General features: G+C 34.0%; 1 protein-coding gene across 4 annotated transcripts in view; it reads left to right on the forward strand.

Annotated features, from left to right (window-relative positions):
• The window catches only part of CYL1 (alpha-N-acetylglucosaminidase family / NAGLU family), a 56,721-nt gene that overhangs the window by 14,808 nt on the left and 21,469 nt on the right, over positions 1-20,444 (forward strand). For 3 of the 4 annotated variants that reach the window (XM_088210939.1, XM_088210941.1, XM_088210938.1), the window contains exons 7-12: positions 6,081-6,162; positions 9,561-9,667; positions 10,377-10,407; positions 11,169-11,286; positions 14,906-14,953; positions 15,209-15,317. In XM_088210939.1, the coding sequence (XP_088067065.1) occupies positions 6,081-6,162; positions 9,561-9,667; positions 10,377-10,407; positions 11,169-11,286; positions 14,906-14,953; positions 15,209-15,317 (495 nt within the window). The remainder of the gene's footprint in view (positions 1-6,080; positions 6,163-9,560; positions 9,668-10,376; positions 10,408-11,168; positions 11,287-14,905; positions 14,954-15,208; positions 15,318-20,444) is intronic. The other variant, XM_088210940.1, reaches the window with a different exon arrangement.

The following is a 20,444-nucleotide window of genomic DNA, read 5'->3' on the forward strand; positions in this document are numbered from 1 at the left end:
CTGCTCTTTATATTGTTTTAAATCCTATATACAATGAAAGAACTAAATATATCGAGATTAATTATCACGTTGTCTGTGAGAAGATTATACTGTGTATATAAAAACAGGAGAACAATTAGGTGATATATTCACAAAAGTTTTAAATGGAACTCAGATTAAATATCTTCGTATAAGCTGACATGATTAATATTTATACTGCATTTTGAGGGGGAGTGTTACAAGATTACGACATACTTTCCTTAATAGAATAATATAATTATAGGTAGTTGACTTTTCATATAAAGTAGCGTAATCATAAATAACAAACTAATAGGTTATTTATGTTGGTTATACATAGATCCCTTATAGAAATATTGTATAGCTAGTCTTTCCCCATCTTTTTACCATGTTACCATTTCTTCTGTTATTCTCCTTTTTTGTCTTTTTGTGCAGGTGTTGAGTATGGCAGCTGGGGATACCCTCTGCCATTTTACATTTATTCCTTCTATTGAAAAATGTTATTTTTGTTTTATTCTCCTCTATCTGCCTATATAATGGCAACTCGATGAATGAAAGAAATAAGAGAAAATTTTGAGAATTTTTCCATTCTAAAAAACTTCATGGTATCAGAGCATACTTGATCCGAAATCATCATCCCGTTCATACAAAATGGCCACGGATGAGCGGACCTCCTCTCCTCCCGAAGTTCTTTTGGGATCCTACCTTTCTGTGCCGGTAAATCACACCCTGGTTGATCAGACTCCTTTGTTCGTCACTGGGCACAAATTAAATGGAAGCATTTATCTACAATGGTCATCGTCTGTGTTGATGTTCATCCGGGGAAAAGGCATATACGAATACCTCATCGGAGAACTCTTAGCACCTCCTGCCAACGACCCAAATGCTCGTTCATGGAAGGTGGAGAACAGTCTCGTCATATTCTGGTTGGTGAATTCCATGACCACTGAGATTGGAGAGAACTTCTTGCTGTATGAGACAGCGCACGACATCTGAGAAGCCGCTCGTGAATTCTACTCCAGCCGCGACAACACGTCTGCCATCTTCAAGATAGAAACTCATCTCCACAACCTGCGATGGAGAAAGTTGACAGTGACCCAATACTACAACACCCTCACCCGAAACTGGCAACAACTCGACGCTTTCGAAGAACGTCAATGGAGTTGTCCCGAAGATGCCCAACTGTTTAAGACCATCACCGAACAAAAGTGCATCTTCAAATTCTTAATGGGTTTGAATAAGAATTTGGACGAAGTGCGCGATTGTGTTCTGGGCACCAAGCCGCTGCCGAGCATTCGAGAGGCGTTCTCCAAAGTTTGCCGTGAAGAAAGCAGGAAGAAGGTCATGCTGGGAGAAGCTCACTTTGACCCGACAGAGATTGTTTAAGCTCTCACGACTTGGAAGAAAGCAGTAATAGGTGAGCCCCAGTTCAGTGCACACCAAACTGAGACTGCCGTTACTCTTACAACTCGGACGACTGATTTTTAGGGGAGGAAAGGAAGACTTTGGTGCGAAGTTTGCAGAAAACCAGGTCACTATCGTAAGAAATGCTGGAAGCTCCACGGAAAACCAAACGACAAAAAGACCTCAAGGCCGAAACCACATCGGGGCAACCTTGTGATGACGGAGGAATCACCTGTCGCTCCCACAAAAGCTTCTCCTTTCAGCCCCGAGCAGATGGAGGTGTTGCAGAAGTTTTTTTTCCAAAAGCCCCTTGGTAATCCCTCCACTGCACACAAAGGTTTTTGTTTAACTATTTTTTCAGCTTATTCCACAGAAGGGCAAATGTGGATTGTAGACTCTAGGGCATCAGACCATATGACAAGAAATATGTCATTCTTTCAAAATTATAATCAGTGTAAGGAGGATTTCACCATCCGATTGCCGATGAGTCAATTTCTAAAGTGGCAAGGACGAGGTTAATTGTTGTGTCACCATGGTTAACTTTGTATGCAGTACTCTATGTCCCAAACTTGAACAGCAATATTTTATCAGTAAGCAAATTATCTCAAGATTTGCATTGTGTTGATAAGTTTAATTCAAATCTATGTGAATTTCAGGACTTGGATTCAGGAAAGACGAATGGCAATGGTAGGATGGATTCTGGGCTATATCTCCTACAAGCTGATAAAACTCCTACAAGTGGATAAACTCACTATGCAGTTTGTATAAATTTTGAATCTATAAGTCATTTGAACAGTGAAAGTTCCATCATGTTATGGCATTATCGGTTAGAACATCCAAATTTTTTGTATCTGAAAAAGTTATTTCCAGTTTTATTTCGGAATAAAAATCCAACTTCATTCCTGTGTAAGGTGTGTCAATTTTCTAAACACATTCGAAATTCATATCCACATTTGATTTACAAACCTTCAAAACCATTTTTATTAATTTATAGTAATGTATGGGATCCCTCGCGGGTTACGAATATCATCGGAACAAAATGGTTTGTATTCTTTATTGATGATTATACTAGAATTATCTGGATTCTTCTCATGAAAGAAATAGCTGAAGTTGGACCAATTTTTTGACAATTCAACACTATGATTCAAAATCAATTTCATACCAATATACAAGTGTTGAAATCTGATAATAGATATGAGTATGTTGAAACCACATTGAGAAAATACCTTTCTGATTAGGGTATTATTCATCAAAATTCTTGTGTAAACACCCCACAACAAAATAGTGTCGCCGAAAGAAAAAATAGACATATCTTTGAAGTAGCCCGATCAATCATGTTCATTACCCATGTCCCAAAATATCCTTGGGAAGAGGCAGTACTCATAGCCACATACTTAATAAACCGAATGTCCTCCCGTATACTCAATTTTCAATCACCCACTCCTGTGTTTTAAATACCCTTCCTATCAGAGTCTATAACTGTTCGGCCTATGTCCACGTTCATAGTCACCTCAGAGGAAAACTTGACCCAAAATCCCTAAAATGTGTCTTTGTTGGATACTCACCCAATAAGAAAGAATATAAATGTTTTTGTCCGGAAATCTGTCGTTTCTTTAATACTATGAATGTTACATTTTTTGAAAATCAACCTTTCTATCTCACTAGTGATATTCAGGGGGAACATTTTACTCAGCAATATCAATTGTGGGATATGAGTACATTTCCTCTCATGTCCCCTAACATATCACCTCCTTCTGTTGTTCTCGAGTTCCCTACTCTTGAGTTGTCTGAATCTATGAGTGAAACCAGTAACAAAGAGTTTGAGTCTGAACCTGTACTACCTGCAATCAATAAAGAGTTACGTATCTACACTATAAAGAATAAAGCTCCAGTTGGTAAAGTGCCCGAATCAATCACGCACTCTCATGAATCTATTCTTGTACCAAGTAGTGAGAATACAGCAGGTAATGATTCTACAATAATTTCTGATACTATTGCAATATCTGGTCATGACACTGAGTTACTTATTGCTATGCGGAAAGATATTTGATCTTGCACTAAACACCCTATGCAAGATTATGTCTCATTTGATAATTTGTTGTCAAAGTATTATGCATTTGTGAGCAAATTAGACAACAGTCCTACCGAACCAAAAATTGTTCATGAGGCACTCACATTACCAGAATGGAGAGATGCTATTCAAGAAGAAATCAAGGTTCTGGAAAAGAATGAGACATGGGAATTGATAGACTTGCCTCTAGGAAAGTGTAAAGTAGGATGCAAGAGGATCTTTACTACAAAATACAATCCAAATGGGAGTGTGAATCGATACAAGGCTCACCTAGTGACTAAAGACTTCACTCAATCCTATGGGATAGACTATCAGGAGACATTTGCTCCTATGGCTAAGTACAATACTATCCGAGTATTACTTTCACTTGCTTCTAACCTTAATTGGCCTTTCTATCAGCTTGATGTGAAAAACACATTTCTCAATGGCAACTTAGAAGAAGAAGTCTACATGCAAATCTCATTGGGTCTTGAGATGTCATATGACTCACACAAAGTAAGTAAACTCAAAAAATCACTCTCTGGATTAAAATAGTCTTCGAGAGCTTGGTTTGATAGATTCACCAAGGCAATGATATATGTGGGCTACGAGCAGTGCTAGTTTGATCACACCCTATTTGTCAAGCATTGTGCCTCTTGTAAGAAAGCTGTCATATTTGTGTATGTGGATGACATCATTTTAACAGGAGATCACATAGAGGAGATTCATAAACTCAAAGCTTTTCTTGCTACAGAATTTGAGATCAAAGACCTTGGAATATTCAAGTATTTTCTTAAAATGGAATTTGCTCGATCTAAAAAGGGAATATCTATGTCACAGCGGAAATATGCTATTGACCTCCTAAAAGAAACAGGGATGTTTGGGTGTAAACCAGTAGAAACACCTATGGAGCCAACTACCAAACTTGGGTACAAAGTAAACCTGTTGATAAAGAAAGGTATCTAAAACTTGTGAGCAAACTCATCTATTTTGCACACACTAAACTTGACATCAGTTTTACAGTAAATACTATAAGTCAATTTATGAATCAACCCACCGAGGATCACATGAATGCAGTATACAGAATCTTGAAATACCTTAAAAAGACTCCAGGGCAAGGATTACTCTGCCAGAAAACCATGAACAGAGATATTGAAGTTTACACAGATGCAGATTGGGCAGGGTCTGTGACTGACAGGAGATCCACTTCTGGGTATTGTACCTATGTTTGGGGGAACTTAGTTACTTAACATGGCAAGAAACAATCTGTTGTATCACGACGTAGTGCAGAAGTTGAATTATGATCACTTGCTCATGGAATATGTGAAGTGAAGATGTTTGGTTGAAAAGGATTTTGATGGAATTAAAAGTTTTAGTTACTACTCCTATGAAAGTATGGTGCGATAACAAATCAACAATCAGTATGGTTAGAAATCTTGTACATCATGATCGAACTAAGCATGTGGAAATAGATAGGCACTTCATCATAAAAAAGATTGAAGATCATTCCATTACTCTGTTACATATTCCTACTGGACAACAAACAATAGATATTCTCACAAAGGCACTACCAAAGGGATCCTCTACTGAATTAATATCCAATTTAAGTTTACTCAACATTTATGGAAACTAGATTGAGGGGGAGTGTAGAAATATTGTATAACCAGTCTCTCCCCATTTTTTACCATTTTACCCTTTCTTCTGTTATTCTCCTTTTTTGTCTTTTTGTGCAGGTGTCAAGTATGGCAGCTGGGGATGCCCTCTGCCATTTTATGTTTATTCTTTCTGTTGAGGAAGGTTGTTATTTTGTTTTATTCTCCTCCATCTGCCTGTATAATAGCAACCCGATGAATGAAAGAAATAAGAGAAAATTTTTTCATTCTCAAAAACTTCATCCCTCTATATGTATATATATCTTAAACCTATTGGAAGAAAATCATCAAAAAATATTCTTATACTTTTCTGTTCAATTACACTGTTAATTGAGTATGCACAGAAAGTAAAGGTGATGTGCACGAGTGAGTATAACGGAGAGTATATGTGATCAATTCAACATATGTATGTATGATTTAAGCAGTAATGCGATTTTGTGTAATGATAAACAATAGTATAAAGTGTTGATGTCTCCAGCTAGCAATAATAAATATATATTCCAAAAATAATTAAGCTGACTGTAATCCTACCAAATAATCATTTCATAATTAGAATTTACTATGCAACTGGACACTGAGTTGATGTCTTAATAGTATAATATGTTTTAATTGAAAGTTCTGCTAATGAAGTGGTGGTTGTTCCTAGCTGCAATTTCAATCAATATCATTATTCTGAGAGGTAGTGATTTGAGCTATTACTATTTTTTTCCCTTTTATATCCCTTACATGGAAACAATAGAACTCCTTATCAGTTGCTGTGCTTGCAAAGTTCTTTTGTGGTGACTATTGCCTGCAATTGGTTTGTTGAATTAACAAACAACATTTTCTCTCTAAAAAGATTATACTTATCTGAAAAGAATATATCTCGATATCTTTTTTAAACAGTAATCTGGGTGGTTATTCGTGGACCATTCTTTCAATTCCTTTCTTATGTGTTTTTGGACATTGACGTCAGTTATTATGGATCTGCTTTTCAGTTCTGCCTGCATTTTCTGGAGACGTTCCTGCAGCATTTAGTTATAAATTCCCATCTGCAAAAATAACGCGTTTAGGAAATTGGTGAGTACTATTTTATACCAAAATTGACACATTGAAGAAGAAAATATTTCTCTGAATTATGGTTCAGACATTTAACTGGTTTCTCAAACACTATTGTCACTCCTTCGGACAATATATACAATTTGAACTTTCTCCTAGTCTTTTCTTTTTTCTTTTTTTTTGTCCTGCAGTTGATAAAACTATGACATGGTGGATCCATGTTATCTAGTATAGAGGCAAATTGCTATATTTCTTGAAGGAACAAGTTATGAATAAATTTTTTCTTGTGTATTGATGCATAATACGGTGCTGCTGAAAAAACAAGTAGAAGTATTTTACAAGTCTATTAACAAGAGCAATTAGGATTTCAAGAAGTTATAGTGTCGCCTACTGTATTGGAAAACAATTTAATTTAAGTAATAACAATGCATCAAGTTTGGCATTTTCTAGATGCACTAGTCTTAAAGGTCAGTATATATTTTCATGCCTACATGTATTAATGCATATGCATATCATTTAGATTCGCATATTATTAATTGTTAGTGTATGTATAATTAAAATGTCACATACATGTGTCATTAGTTGGTATACTCATTCATATGTTTGATTAACTTCGTCTCATAAAACTGAAACAAGAAGCAAAATATAGGAACTTCAGAAGTTCAACTACTTCCTAAATTTTGAGATTTAGTGTTGAGGTTGAGAAGTACTTGGTTCCTACCAGTTGGTGAAAAATGTTAAGGAGTTATTAGAGTTCTTACACAGTGCGAGTCTCCAACTATATGCAAGAAGCATTATCAAGTCACTTTTTGATATTATTTTCATTCTGGTTTCCTAACAATTTGAGTATCCGTCTACTCCAATAACTGTTGTTGCTACTCTTTTCTTTGTTGCTCCTGATCTCTATGTTATGATGGATTTGCTGGGAATAAAAGATGGAATTTCCTTTGAAGCATCTGATGCAATTTTGTGTTATAGTACATCCTTGTTCTGGAATTCCTTTTAGTCGTAGTGCATGTCTAACATAAATTACTGAAGCTATAACATCAGTATAGAAATGGAATGACAGTGATTATCTCTATCATCAAAACATTCTTAATTTTTTTGAAGGATTCACTGTATGATTAATATTTATAGAAAACTAAGCCTGCCTGGGAGTTTTGGTTTGAAGGCTGTTTATGCTGCTGAACAGTCGAAACCAGTAAGTTCTATGTTAGTGATTACTAAGACTTCTAGGTGATTGATGGAACCTATCCTTAATCAGGTTCAAGATCAATGAAAGATAGTCAATTCCATATGTTCTATTGAATAAACACGGACGAAATTCTTTCATGTTAATATATAATCTTCAAGTTCCCCCAATAACGGAGTGATAATTGCACTAAGCTTATACATGGTATGGAAGATGCTCTCTCAATATGGCGCTATATCACTTGAGGGTTGAGAAGAAGAAAGTGGAAAGCAAAAGTGATATCAGCCCCAAGTTTAGGGCAAAAAGCTTAGCTAATTGGTTAAACACCTAGATTTTTAATTATAGTCATGGCTTCAAGTTCCTATCCTGCACCATTCGCTCTCCAATAGGGGAAGAAAAAAAACAACAAAGATGTTTTTTGTCAAAGATGCCTCAAAACAATGTGATGGAGTGTAATTTTGTCAAGGATGATGCTGATTGATGGCTTGACACTGGTGCTAAGCGGCACACCTTTACCAACAGACGGAAGTTTTCAACTGTGTGTTGCTCAAATTCTGGGTGTCAAATACAAGTATAGATCTAATAATTTCACTTGGTGATTTTCATAATCAAAGGTAAAAGGACTCGGTCAAAAAGAGCCCTTTTGGATATAGGTACCTGGTCTCTCACTTTTCCCTCTGCTGGACTCGGTAAAAAAAAATTGACACAATTTTCTGCTTTCGCTGTGGCAGTTGGATTGTCAATCTCCTTCCCTCTGCTGTAAATTTAATGGACAGAAAGCGGAGCCATTGACATGTGAGATAAGATGCCCAAGAAAAACAAGTAAGAATGATGATTTCAAGATCAGGTAATTTTAAAGTCTAAGCGGTCACTGACGTAGTTCTAATATTTAAGAAAAGAAAAAAGAAAGGTGATTGGACCAAGTACATGAAACACTGAGAACAGGCTGATTGACAGAGATGTAAGATTCTGGAGCTTGATCCATACTAAAGGAAGAAGAAAATGTTAAGTAATGTTTTTTTTTTAAAAACTGAAAATAACATTCATAGATAGAGGAGGTAGAAGATAACTTTAAAGAGATGAGAAAAAATGACCTTATTAATGTTAAAGGAAAAGATGTAGAAATATGTTTAATAATGTTATAGAAGAGAGGAGAAAATGATCTAATTTGACTTTGATACCATGAGCAATTTGTGAATAAATTGTTTCTTTTGCATTGATGTATAATATGGTGCTCTTTATAGCACAAGTACAAGAAGTATATTACAAGTCTAATAACAAGCCACATTAGAATTGCAAGAACTAAGTTTTCTTGTTAAGCACTAAAACGTATTGTTAGGATATTCTCCTACCGAATTTATCTTGTTAAGCACTTATTTCAGTATCATTAATATTTTTATCGCCAATTTATAGTCAGGTGCAGACAAAGGAAAAGGTTGCAGGAAAGAGAGAGGGAGCAGATATGGGATGTAATCTTTCAAAAGATGTTTGCCTAATAAGATAAACATTTTAAAAGAAACTTGCCAATCTTTTCGGATCAATTGTTTTAGGAGATGTTTAGTGTAAAACTGAGGGATGATAACTACACAAAATTGAGGAAATTGAGATAGTATACAAGGAGGATGGACTCCTTTTTTCTGACAACTAGCTCTTTTCCTGGGTTGTGAGTGTTGTGGTTGGTGAGAAATGCTAGAACCTTTAGGGACCTTTTTTTAATCTCTTCTACTTCTCTGATAGATGATGTTCTTCTTGGTGACTCTTTCGGCTGAGATACATGAGCTTATAAACGTATTTCTTTAGCGGTTCCATGGAGAGATTGGATGATGATCAAGTATTGATTTTTGTTTTATCTCTTTTTTTTTCCTTTGCTTTGGAAGATTTCTTGTCCTCCTCTAGTATCTTCATTTTATTCCTCTCTGACATTTCTTTCTTCTATCCCAAAAAAAAAAAGTGGAAGTAGCATGGGCAGTCAGAATTATGGAAAATTGTTGTCTTTCCACCCCTTGCATGTTACATATCTTTCATGAATGTGCTTTTAGAATCAAGTTAATAACATAGGAAAAATGTAGGGAGAAGTTTATGATCTCCAAGGACTTGGAGGATTAGAGTCAAATTGGAATATGACAAAAATTCAACTACCATATCCTTTTTTATAGGCTTCAGAAGGTAAGTATTTTCAGCCGTTTCATTGAGTTAGACATGCTATTCATACTTGTTCATCCTTCAGGTTTTCCGTTAGAAGTGATCCTAGATGGTGCTGCACTTACCTCCTGGATGCCACTGATCCTTTGTTCGTTGAGGTTGGAGGAGCATTTATTGAGCAACAACTCGAAGGTCCACCGATCTGAATTCCTTCCCTCTTTATTATTATTTTATTTTTCCATTTTATGCCTGCAAAATTCACCAGGATAGTACTTTATTCTCTGGTTAAATGAAGAATAAAATGATTTCCAGTAACAAGTTCCTCTAGGTAAGCATACAAAGAGACACAATGACTGGGACATGATTATTTTACCAAATCATGTCTTTTCCTGCTTCTTTTTGTATTGCATTGGCACATAACTTTAATTGATATAACAGGGCCCATAAACAAATAGAAAGGTCAAATTTCCCTTGTCTCTCCCTCATTAGTTGTGCTAAGTAATAGATTGCGACCGATTATCTAAAAGTTTAAACTTATAGGAAACTCTAGATTATTTATATACTAATACATCTTTTCAGGAGCAAACCTACTAGGTCTGCTACACATGGATCAAGCACAGGCTACCTTGTGTTGAAACTAATTAATATAAATAAGGCGACTGCTAGGATTCAAATACTAAACTTTTGGCTGTGATACCATATTAAATGATATATTATGACTGATTATTCTAAAAGTTTAAACCAATAGAAAATTAACTTATCTATCATTTATAGATTAATATGATGGACTTCACAATGCACATCCATCCCACACGCATATTTCTAAAATTACATTCTATTGAAAAAAAATATTACAATTTGCTAAATTGTTGTGATGCTTAATTTCCTGCTGTCTTGGCAGAGTATGGAAGGACTAGCCACATATACAACTGGTATAATCTTACATTCTTTTTCTATGCTTACAATATTTATGAGTCAGTCATGGCTTCTGGCATTTTTTTGATAATTTTAAAATTTAAAAGCATCATGAACATTAGTTGTATATCACTAAACCCTTCAAAAAAATCAATAAGTCAACCACCAAAGGATCCTTGGCATTCACTTGCAAATCCTAAATGATTAGGATACAGGTCATTTGGTCATCAGGTTGAGGCCTCAAATAATTTAGGAACGGCAAAGTTTCTAGGGTGGTTAAATTAGAAAGAATGTCAACTACAAAAGAAGAAAAGAAACAGCATAAGGTCTCTCAAGTTCACTTCCTGCTTGAAGCAAGAAATAGATGGAACTATATCCTAAATAAGACACAAAGTTATATAATTTGGAATAGATATTGATGAGCCGCATTTACCAGGGTGTAGACTATAACAGCCTGACTGTTGAAATTACAGATCTCACTGGGACATTTCAATGAGTTAAGTAAAATTCAAGCCTAGAAGAAGATTAAGATTAGGCAGCCAAAACTGGACAGAAAAAATAATTCTTATAATAGTCAGTGGATTCAATTGAAGATTTATGTGCTTTGGCAGCTATGAAACATTTCTCACTGTTTTTGCTTGTCGAGTTATAGAAAATTTGTGCCAATGCAGTTAAAAATTTAACTATTATCTGTCGTATGTTTTAATATCTTTCTGTTCTGTTTCTTGTGTGTTACCTTTGCCTCAATATTATATAATTATTTGTTGAACCATTACAGTGACACATTTGATGAAAATACTCCACCAGTAGATGATCCAAAGTACATCTCCTCGTTAGGTGCAGCAATCTTTAGAGGGATGCAAAGCGGTGATAATGATAGTGTCTGGCTAATGCAGGTTAAAAAAATAGAAGTTTTTATATCTTAACTCTGCGAAACTATATTTTATCAAGAAGTACTGTTTTCATTGCTAATTTAATGAGTGCTTTTTGCATAATGCAATTCTGGGCGATCATTGCTCCATTTACTGCCCTTTATTATTGTTGAATATGATATTTTATTATCTTATTTTATTATTTAATTAATTAATTATTTAATTAGTTACTATTATGTAATTAGAATTTTATAAGAATAATAATCTCATATTATTAAAATTCTAGTAAAATAAAAATTTTCTTATTAGTATATTAAAAATTTTATAAATATTCAAGTGTAACAAACTAAAAGGTGAAATAAAATTATTTATTTTTCTCCTAAAATTCTACATTGTATCAGAGCCAAATAATATTATTTTAGGGTTCTAATTTTAGGATTATTTCTAAATCATAAAATAGCACAATATGCTAAATACCACCCTTTTATCCATATCTACTTTCATCTCCACCCAAGATGGATTTGAACTCGTTGATGTATTCTATGGTGTTTATGGTGATTTTCGGCGGCGGTTTAGGCGCCAGTAAAAAAGGTGGAGCCGCACTCTAGAGATGTTGATAAAAAGTGCAGCCGCATATTCGCAGGCGACGGTAAAAAGCTATAGCCGCACATTCGCAGGCAACGGTAAAAAACTGAAGCTGCACATCCACAGGTACCAATAAAAAAAGTGCAGTCGCACATCCAAAAGCGTCGGTAAAAATATACAAGTGCACAACCGTAAGCACTAGTAAAAAGTTGCAGTCGCACATCTATAATTGTCAATAAAAAAATGCAATTGCACATCACATGCGCTGATAAAAAGTTACAAACGTACATTTACAGGTACCGGTAAAAAAGACTGTCATTCCATTTTTCCACGCACGTTCAAAGATCTGTCCGACTTCGAGCTATTTTTTGAGCCGAGTTCAAGCCGTTTTAGAGTCAAGTCTGAGCTGTTTTAGAGCCAAACCCGAGCCGTCTTAGAGGCGAAGTCGAGCCGTTTTAGAGACGAGCCGTTTTGAGCCATGTTGAGCCCGGCCAAGCCATTTTAAGCCAAGCTGAATTATTTTGAGCCTAGTCGAGCCGTTTGAGCCGAGTCGAGCGCACATACGCTTTTGGTAAATTGCATGATGACTCTTCAGAACTTGTTCTGCAAGTTGGGCATGTATGATATCCCTGCTCAATTTGAGGGGGGTGTTGAATATGATATTTTATTATTTTAGTTTATTATTTAATTAATTAATTATTTAATTGGTTAGTATTATATAATTAAGATTTTATGAGAATAATAATCTTATATTATTAGAATTCTAGTAAAATAAGAATTTTCTTATTAGTAGATTAAGAATTCTATAAATACCCAGATGTAACAAATTAAAAGGTGAGAAATAAAATTATTTATTTTTTCTTCTAAAATTCTACATAGTATCAGAGTCAAATAATATTATTTTAGGGTTCTAATTTTAGGATTATTTCTAAATTCTAGAATGGTACAATATGCTGGGTTGGTACCCTTTTATCCATTTCTACTTTCATCATCACCCAAGATGGATTTGAACTCGTTGATGTATTCTATGGTGTTTATGGTGCTTTTCGGTTGCAGTTTAGGCTCCGGAAAAAAGGTGCAGCCGCACTCTGGAGGCGTTGGTAAAAAGTGCAGCCGCACTCTTGAAACGCTAGTAAAAAGCTGTAGCTGCACATTCGCAGGCGACGGTAAAAAATTGAAACTGCACATCCACAAGTGCCAGTAAAAAAAGTGCAACCGCACATCCAAAAGCGCCGGTAAAAATATACAACTGCACAACCGTAAGCACTAGTAAAAAGTTGCAGTCACACATCTATAATTGCCAATAAAAAGATGTAGTCGCACGTCATATGCACTGGTAAAAAGTTACAGCCGTACATTTACAGATGCCGATAAAAAAGACTGCATCATTCCATTTTTCCGTGCACGTTCAAAGATCTGTCCGACTTCGAGCTTTTTTTTATCCGAGTTCAAGCCGTTTTAGAGTCAAGTCTGAATTGTTTTAGAGACAAACCCGAGCCGTTTTAGAGGCGAAGCCGAGCCGTTTTAGAGATAAGCCGAGTTGTTTTGAGCCGATTCGAGCCGTTTTGAGCCGGGTCGAGCTGTGTTGAGCCCAGCCAAGCCATTTTGAGCCAAGCTGAACTATTTTGAGCCGAGTTGAGCCATTTGAGCCGAGTCAAGCGCGCATACGCTTTTGGTAGATTGCATGATGACTCTTCAGAACTTGTTCTACAACTTGGACATGTGCGATATCCCTGCCCAATTTGAAGGGGGGTGTTGAATATGATATTTTATTATTTTAATTTATTATTTAATTAGTTAGTATTATATAATTAAGATTTTATGAGAATAATAATCTCATATTATTAGAATTCTAGTAAAATAAGAATTTTCTTATTAGTAGATTAGAAATTTTATAAATACCTAAATGTAACAAACTAAAAGGTAAGAAATAAAATTATTTATTTTTTTCTTCTAAAATTCTACATGGTGTCAGAGCCAAATAATATTATTTTAGGGTTCTAATTTTAAGGTTATTTCCACATCCTAAAATAGCACAATATGCTGGATTGGTACCCTTTTATCCATTTATACTTTCATCACCACCCAAGATGGATTTGAACTCGTCGATGTATTCTATGGTGTATAAGGTGATTTTCAGCGGCGGTTTAGGCACCAATAAAAAGTGCAGCCACACATTCGCAGGCGACAGTAAAAAACTGAAGCTGCACATCCACAGGTGCCAGTAAAAAAAGTGCAGCTGCACATTCAAAAGCACCGGTAAAATTATACAACTGCACAACCGTAAACACTAGTAAAAAGTTGCAGTTGCACATCTATAATTGCCAATAAAAAGATGCAGTCGCACGTCACATGTGCTAGTAAAAAGTTATAGCTATACATTTACAGGTGCCAGTAAAAAAGACTGCATCATTCCATTTTTCCGCGCACGTTCAAAGATCTGTCCGACTTTGAGCTGTTTTTTGAGCCGAGTTCAAGTCATTTTAGAGTCAAGTCTGAGCTGTTTCAGAGCCAAACCCGAGCTATTTTAGAGGCGAAACGGAGTCGTTTTAGAGATGAGCCGAGTTGTTTTTAGCCGATTCGAGCCGTGTTGAGTCGTGTCGAGCCGTGCTGAGCCCGGCCAAACCATTTTGAGCCAAGCTGAACTATTTTGAGCCGAGTCAAGCGCGCATACGCCTTTGGTAGATTGCATGATGACTCTTCAGAACTTGTTCTGCAACTTGGGCATGTGCGATATCCCTGCCCAATTTGAGAAGGATGTTGAATATGATATTTTATTATTTTAGTTTATTATTTAATTAGTTAGTATTATGTAATTAAGATTTTATGAGAATAATAATCTTATATTACTAGAATTCTAGTAAAATAAGAATTTTTTTATTAGTAGATTAGTAATTCTATAAATACCCAGATGTAACAAATTAAAAGATGAGAAATAAAATTATTTATTTTTTTCTCCTAAAATTCTACAATTATATATAAGTATCTTATCCAGTTGATTTAGTTGTGGTCTTGACTTCTACTTTGTTCTATTATTACTGGTTTATAACTCTTGTAGGGTTGGCTATTTTCATATGATCCATTCTGGAGGCCTCCACAAATGAAGGTATATTTTATTGATGACAGTTATTTCCATGGCCCCCACCCATTCCCAGTTTTTATGTTATTTTATCCGTCATACATCTACGTTTTATCTTTTATATTCTTTGGATATAAGCATTACCATCTTCAGCTTAAATTGAACTTAGTGTGTAAAAGTTGACATGACTTGAAAACTTGGTAGATACTTTAAAGTTTGTGGAATGCTTTATCTTTGCATTAAAACTTCATTGAAGCACACAATATTTATCATTTTCTGCAGGCACTTCTACATTCTGTTCCCAGAGGGAGGCTGGTGGTCCTTGATCTGTTTGCTGAAGTGAAACCCATATGGGTTACTTCAAATCAGTTTTATGGTGTCCCTTACATCTGGAAAGTCATTTTCTTCCTGAGCTCTCTTCCTTTTGATTATTTTATCATTGTGTATTAAAATCTTATTGCCTTTAACACCTTTACTGAATTAGTTTACTGTCATGCATAGTTTAATTTTAAATGCTAGACAGTATCAATGCCCCAGAACCTTTTATTGGCGGATTGGTTCTTAAAGTGCAGAAAACATTTTTCTTCGTTAAAAGAATATTCTGCCATGGCATAATATTCCTGATATTCACTGTTGCCATCAGCATTCCACTTTTCACGTTTGATAATTCTTCAATCTTCGGTCTTAATATTAGGAAATTAATTTTCTTAAAAGTACGGGATACTAATTAAGGAATCATACCGATAAGAAGATTTTATTCAATTTGTTGTAATCAATTTCTTATTTTCTCTTTCTAACAGCTATATATACTGAAGAATGAAAATTTTGTATTTTGCATTGCCTTCGATAATGATAGGAAGATTGTACTTATGATACATAGTTAGTTACCGTATCTACACGAAAGAATCTTCCCAAGTAGTGAAAGGATTCTGTAGAATAAATGACAGACCAAATCAAAGAGATTTGATCATAATATTTCTAATTGGTGAAAGGATTTTCTACAATAAATGACAAAAAATCAACGAGATTTGGTCAACCTTGGTGCCAAATACTCTAAATTAGGAAGTAAATATTTTTTATATAATTGTACATCTATAATTATTTGATTCTCAAGACTTCCCCTCAAGCTAGACTGTAAAAGATGAGTAAGTCTAGCTTGGATCTCATATCTTCAACTTTTTTCTCTGGTAGCAACTTAGTCAGAATATATGCTCTTTGTTAATTAGTAGGAATGTAGGAGATGTTAATTATACCCAAGTGTATCTTCTCCTTGATGAAGTGCTTAACTATTTCCACATGTTATTTTCTTTCATGGTGAACAAGATTCTTTGTATGCTTATAGCAGTTTGGTTATCGCACATCATATTGATGGTATCACTTGAATATTAAGTTTACTGAGTAAGCATTTTGACCACATTTCTTCACATATCCTGTGAACCAGAGCGCTAAACTCTGCTTCACTACTATGTCGAGCGACCATTGTTTGTTTTTTGCTTTGTTAAGTGACTAAATTTTCCACACCTAAGCATAGTATTCTGAAATGGATCTTTGATCATTGACAGATCTTGCTCAATCTGCATCAGTAAACACTTTGGTATCTTTGTTTTTTTAGTCTTCTTGACGTGAAGACCTTCTCCAAGAGTTTATTTTAAGTACCTTAAGATATGATATAGTCAATTCATGTGTTTTATAGGATTATTGAAAGAATTTGAGGGGAATAATTTTTTAATATTATTTTAATACACACACTCAAATGTTTATAAGATGAGTTATTTATACAGTGGAGAATTAACAAAGAAAGGAAAGAGGAATCTCCAATATTAATACGAAATAGTCTACGGGTATTAATATATAATATTCTGATCATTATTTAGCTCTAAATGATCTATCAATTAATTAAAGGAGAAAAAAAGGAAAGAATAATGATTTTGGCAGACCCAAGATTCACAAATTTCGGAATTTAACACTCCTCAAGCTGAAATGTAAATGTTTGTCATTCCCAGCTTATTTACTATATTCTCAAAATTTGACTTGTAAAGACTCTTTATCAAGATGTGACTTATCTGGTATTTGGTTGGAAATATGTCATGCATATGCCTCCATTATCATTTTTTTGTTTGATAAAATATTTGTCAAGATTCTTTATATACTTGCAACAATCTGGTTATCACACATCATATTGATGGTATCAATTAAATATTAAGTTCACTGAGTAAGCATTTTGACCACATTCCTTCACATACCCTGTGACCGAGAGCTCTAAACTCTGCTTCACCACTATATCGAGCAACCATTGTTTGCTTTTTGTTTCGTTAGGTGACCAAATTTTCCACACTTAGGTATAGTATCCTGAAATGGATCTTTGATCATTAACAGATCCTACTCAATCTGTATTAGTAAACACTTTGATATCTTTGTTTTTTTTGTCTTCTTAGAGTGAAAATCTTCTCCAAGAGTTTTTTTCAAGTTCCTTAAGATATGATATAGTCAATTCATGTGTTCTTCGGTATGATTATTGAAAGAATTTGAAAGAAATAATTTTTTGATATTATTTTAATACACACTCAAATGTTTATAAGATAAGCTATTTATACAGTAGAGAATCAACAAAGAAAGGAAAGAAGAATTTCAGATATTAATACGAAATAGTCTACAGGTATTAATATATAATATTCTGATCATTATTTAGCTGTAAATGACCTATCAATTAGTTAAGGGAAAAAAAGGAAAGAAGAACGATTTTGGTAGACCCAATAAAGAAGAATAATTTTGGCAGACCCAAGATTCACAAATTTTGAAATCTAACATTCCTCCTCAAAGTGGAATGTAAATGTTTGTCATTCCCAGCTTATTTACCATATTCTCAAAACTTTACTTATAAAGACTCTTTGTTAAGACGTCACTTGTCTGTTTCTTAATTGAAAATATGTCTTGCATATGCTTCCATTATCAATTTTTTCTTTGATAAAATGTTTGTCAACATTCTTGGTATGCTCATAACAATCTGGTTATTGCACATCATATTGATGGTATCACTTGAATATTAAGTTCACTGATTAAGCATTTTGACTACATTCCTTCACATACCCTGTGAGCCAGAGCTCTAAACTCTGCTTCACCACTATGTCGAGCAACCATTGTTTGCTGTTTGCTTCGTTAGGTGACCAAAATTTCCACACCTAAGTATAATATCCTGAAATAGATCTTTGATCATTAGCATATCCTACTCAATCTGCATTAGTAAACACTTTGATATCTTTGTTTTTTTTAGTTTTCTTGAAGTGAAGACCTTCTCCAGTAATTTTTTTCAAGTTTCTTAAGATATGATGTAATCAATTCATATGTTCTTCCGTAGGATTATTGTAAGAATTTGAGAGAAATAATTTTCTAATACTATTTCAATACATACATTCAAATGTTTATAAGATGAGTTATTTATACAGTGGAGAATCAACAAAGAAAAGGAAGAAAAATCTCTAATATTAATATGAAATAATCTACTGGTATTAATATATAATATTCTGATCATTATTGAGTTATAAATGACTTATCAATTAGTTAAGGGAAAAAAAAGGAAAGAAAAACGATTCTAGTAGACCCAATAAAGAAAAATGATTTTGGCAGATCCAGGATTCACAAATTTTGAAATCTAATGCTCCTACTCAAGCTGGAATGTAAATATTTGTCATTCCCAGCTTATTTACCATATTCTCAAAACTTTACTTGTAAAAACTCTTTGTCAAGACGTCATTTGTCTATTCTTTAGTTTGTAATATGTCATGCATATGCTTCCATTATCAATTTTTTCTTTAATAACATGTTTGTCAAGATTTTTGGTATGCTTATAACAGTCTGGTTATTGCACATTATATTGATGGTATAACCTGAATATTAAGTTCACTAAGTATTTTGACCACATTCCTTCACATACCCTGTGAGACAGAGCTTTAAATTCTACCTGACCACTATGTCGAGCAACCATTGTTTTCTTTTTGTTTTGTTAGGTGACCAAATTTTTCACACCTAAGTATAGTATCTTGAGATGGATCTTTGATCATTAGCAGATCCTGCTCAATCTGCATTAGTAAGCACTTTAATATCTTTGTTTTTTTAGTTTTCTTGAAGTGAAGACCTTCTCCAAGAATTTTTTTCAAGTTTTTTAAGATATGATGTAGTCAATTCATGTGTTCTTCCGTAGGATTATTGAAAGAATTTGAGAGGAATAATTTTCTAATATTATTTTAATACACACAATCAAATGTTTATAAGATTAGTTATTTATACAGTGGAGAATCAACAAAGAAATGGAAGAGGAATCTCTAATATTAATACGAAATAATCTACTGGTATTAATATATGATATTCTTATCATTATTTAGCTGTAAATTACCTATCAATTAGTTAAGGGAAGAAAAAGAAAAGAAGAATGATTTTGGCAACCCGAATAAAGAAGAATTATTTTGGCATGCCCAAGATTCATAAATTTCATATTCTAATACTCCCCCTCAAGTTAGAATGTAAATATTTGTCATTCTCAGCTTATTTACCATTTTCTCAAAACTTGACGTGTGAAGATTTTTTGTCAAAATGTCACTTGTCTGTTCTTTGGTTGGAAATATGTCATGCATATGCATCCATTATCTTTTTTTTTTTTTTTTGATAAAATGTTTGTCAAGATTCTTGGTATGCTTATAACAGTCTGGTTATTGCACATCATATTGATGGTATCACTTGAATATTAAGTTCATTGAATAAGCATTTTGAATACATTCCTTTACATATCCTGTGAGTCAGAGCTCTAAACTCTGCTTCACCACTGTGTCGAGCAATCATTGTTTGCTTTTTGCTTCGTTAGGTGACCAAATTTTCCACACATAAGTATAGTATCTTGAAATGGATCTTTGATCATTAGCAGATCTAGCTCAATCTGCATCTGTAAATACTTTGATATCTTTGTTTTTTTAGTCTTCTTGAAGTAAAGACCTTCTCTAGGAGTTTGTTTCAAGTTTCTTAAGATATGATTTAGTTAATTTATGTGTTCTTCTGTAGGATTATTGAAAGAATTTGAAAGGAATAATTTTTTGATATTATTTTAATACACACACTCGAATGTTTATAAGATGAGTTATTTATACAGTAGAGAATCAACAAAGAAATGAAGGAAGAATCTCTAATATTACTACGAAATAATCTACTGGTATTAATATATAATATTCTAATCATTATTTACTTGTAAATGACCTATCAATTAGTTAAGGGAAAAAAAAGAAAAGAAGAATGATTCTGGCAGACCGAATAAAGAAGAATGATTTTGGCAGACTCAAGATTCACAAATTTCATATTCTAACACTCCCCCTCAAGCTGGAATATAAATGTTTGTCATTCCTAGCTTATTTACCATATTCTCAAAACTTGACGTGTAGAGACTCTTTGCCAAGATGTCACTTGTCTGTTCTTTGATTGGAAATATGTCATGCATATGCTTCCATTATCATTTTTTTTATAAAATGTTGGTCCA

Source organism: Carica papaya, chromosome 9 (genome assembly GCF_054855325.1).
Source record: "Carica papaya isolate Zhongbai chromosome 9, ASM5485532v1, whole genome shotgun sequence".
In the NCBI taxonomy this organism is placed as follows: Eukaryota; Viridiplantae; Streptophyta; class Magnoliopsida; order Brassicales; family Caricaceae; genus Carica; species Carica papaya.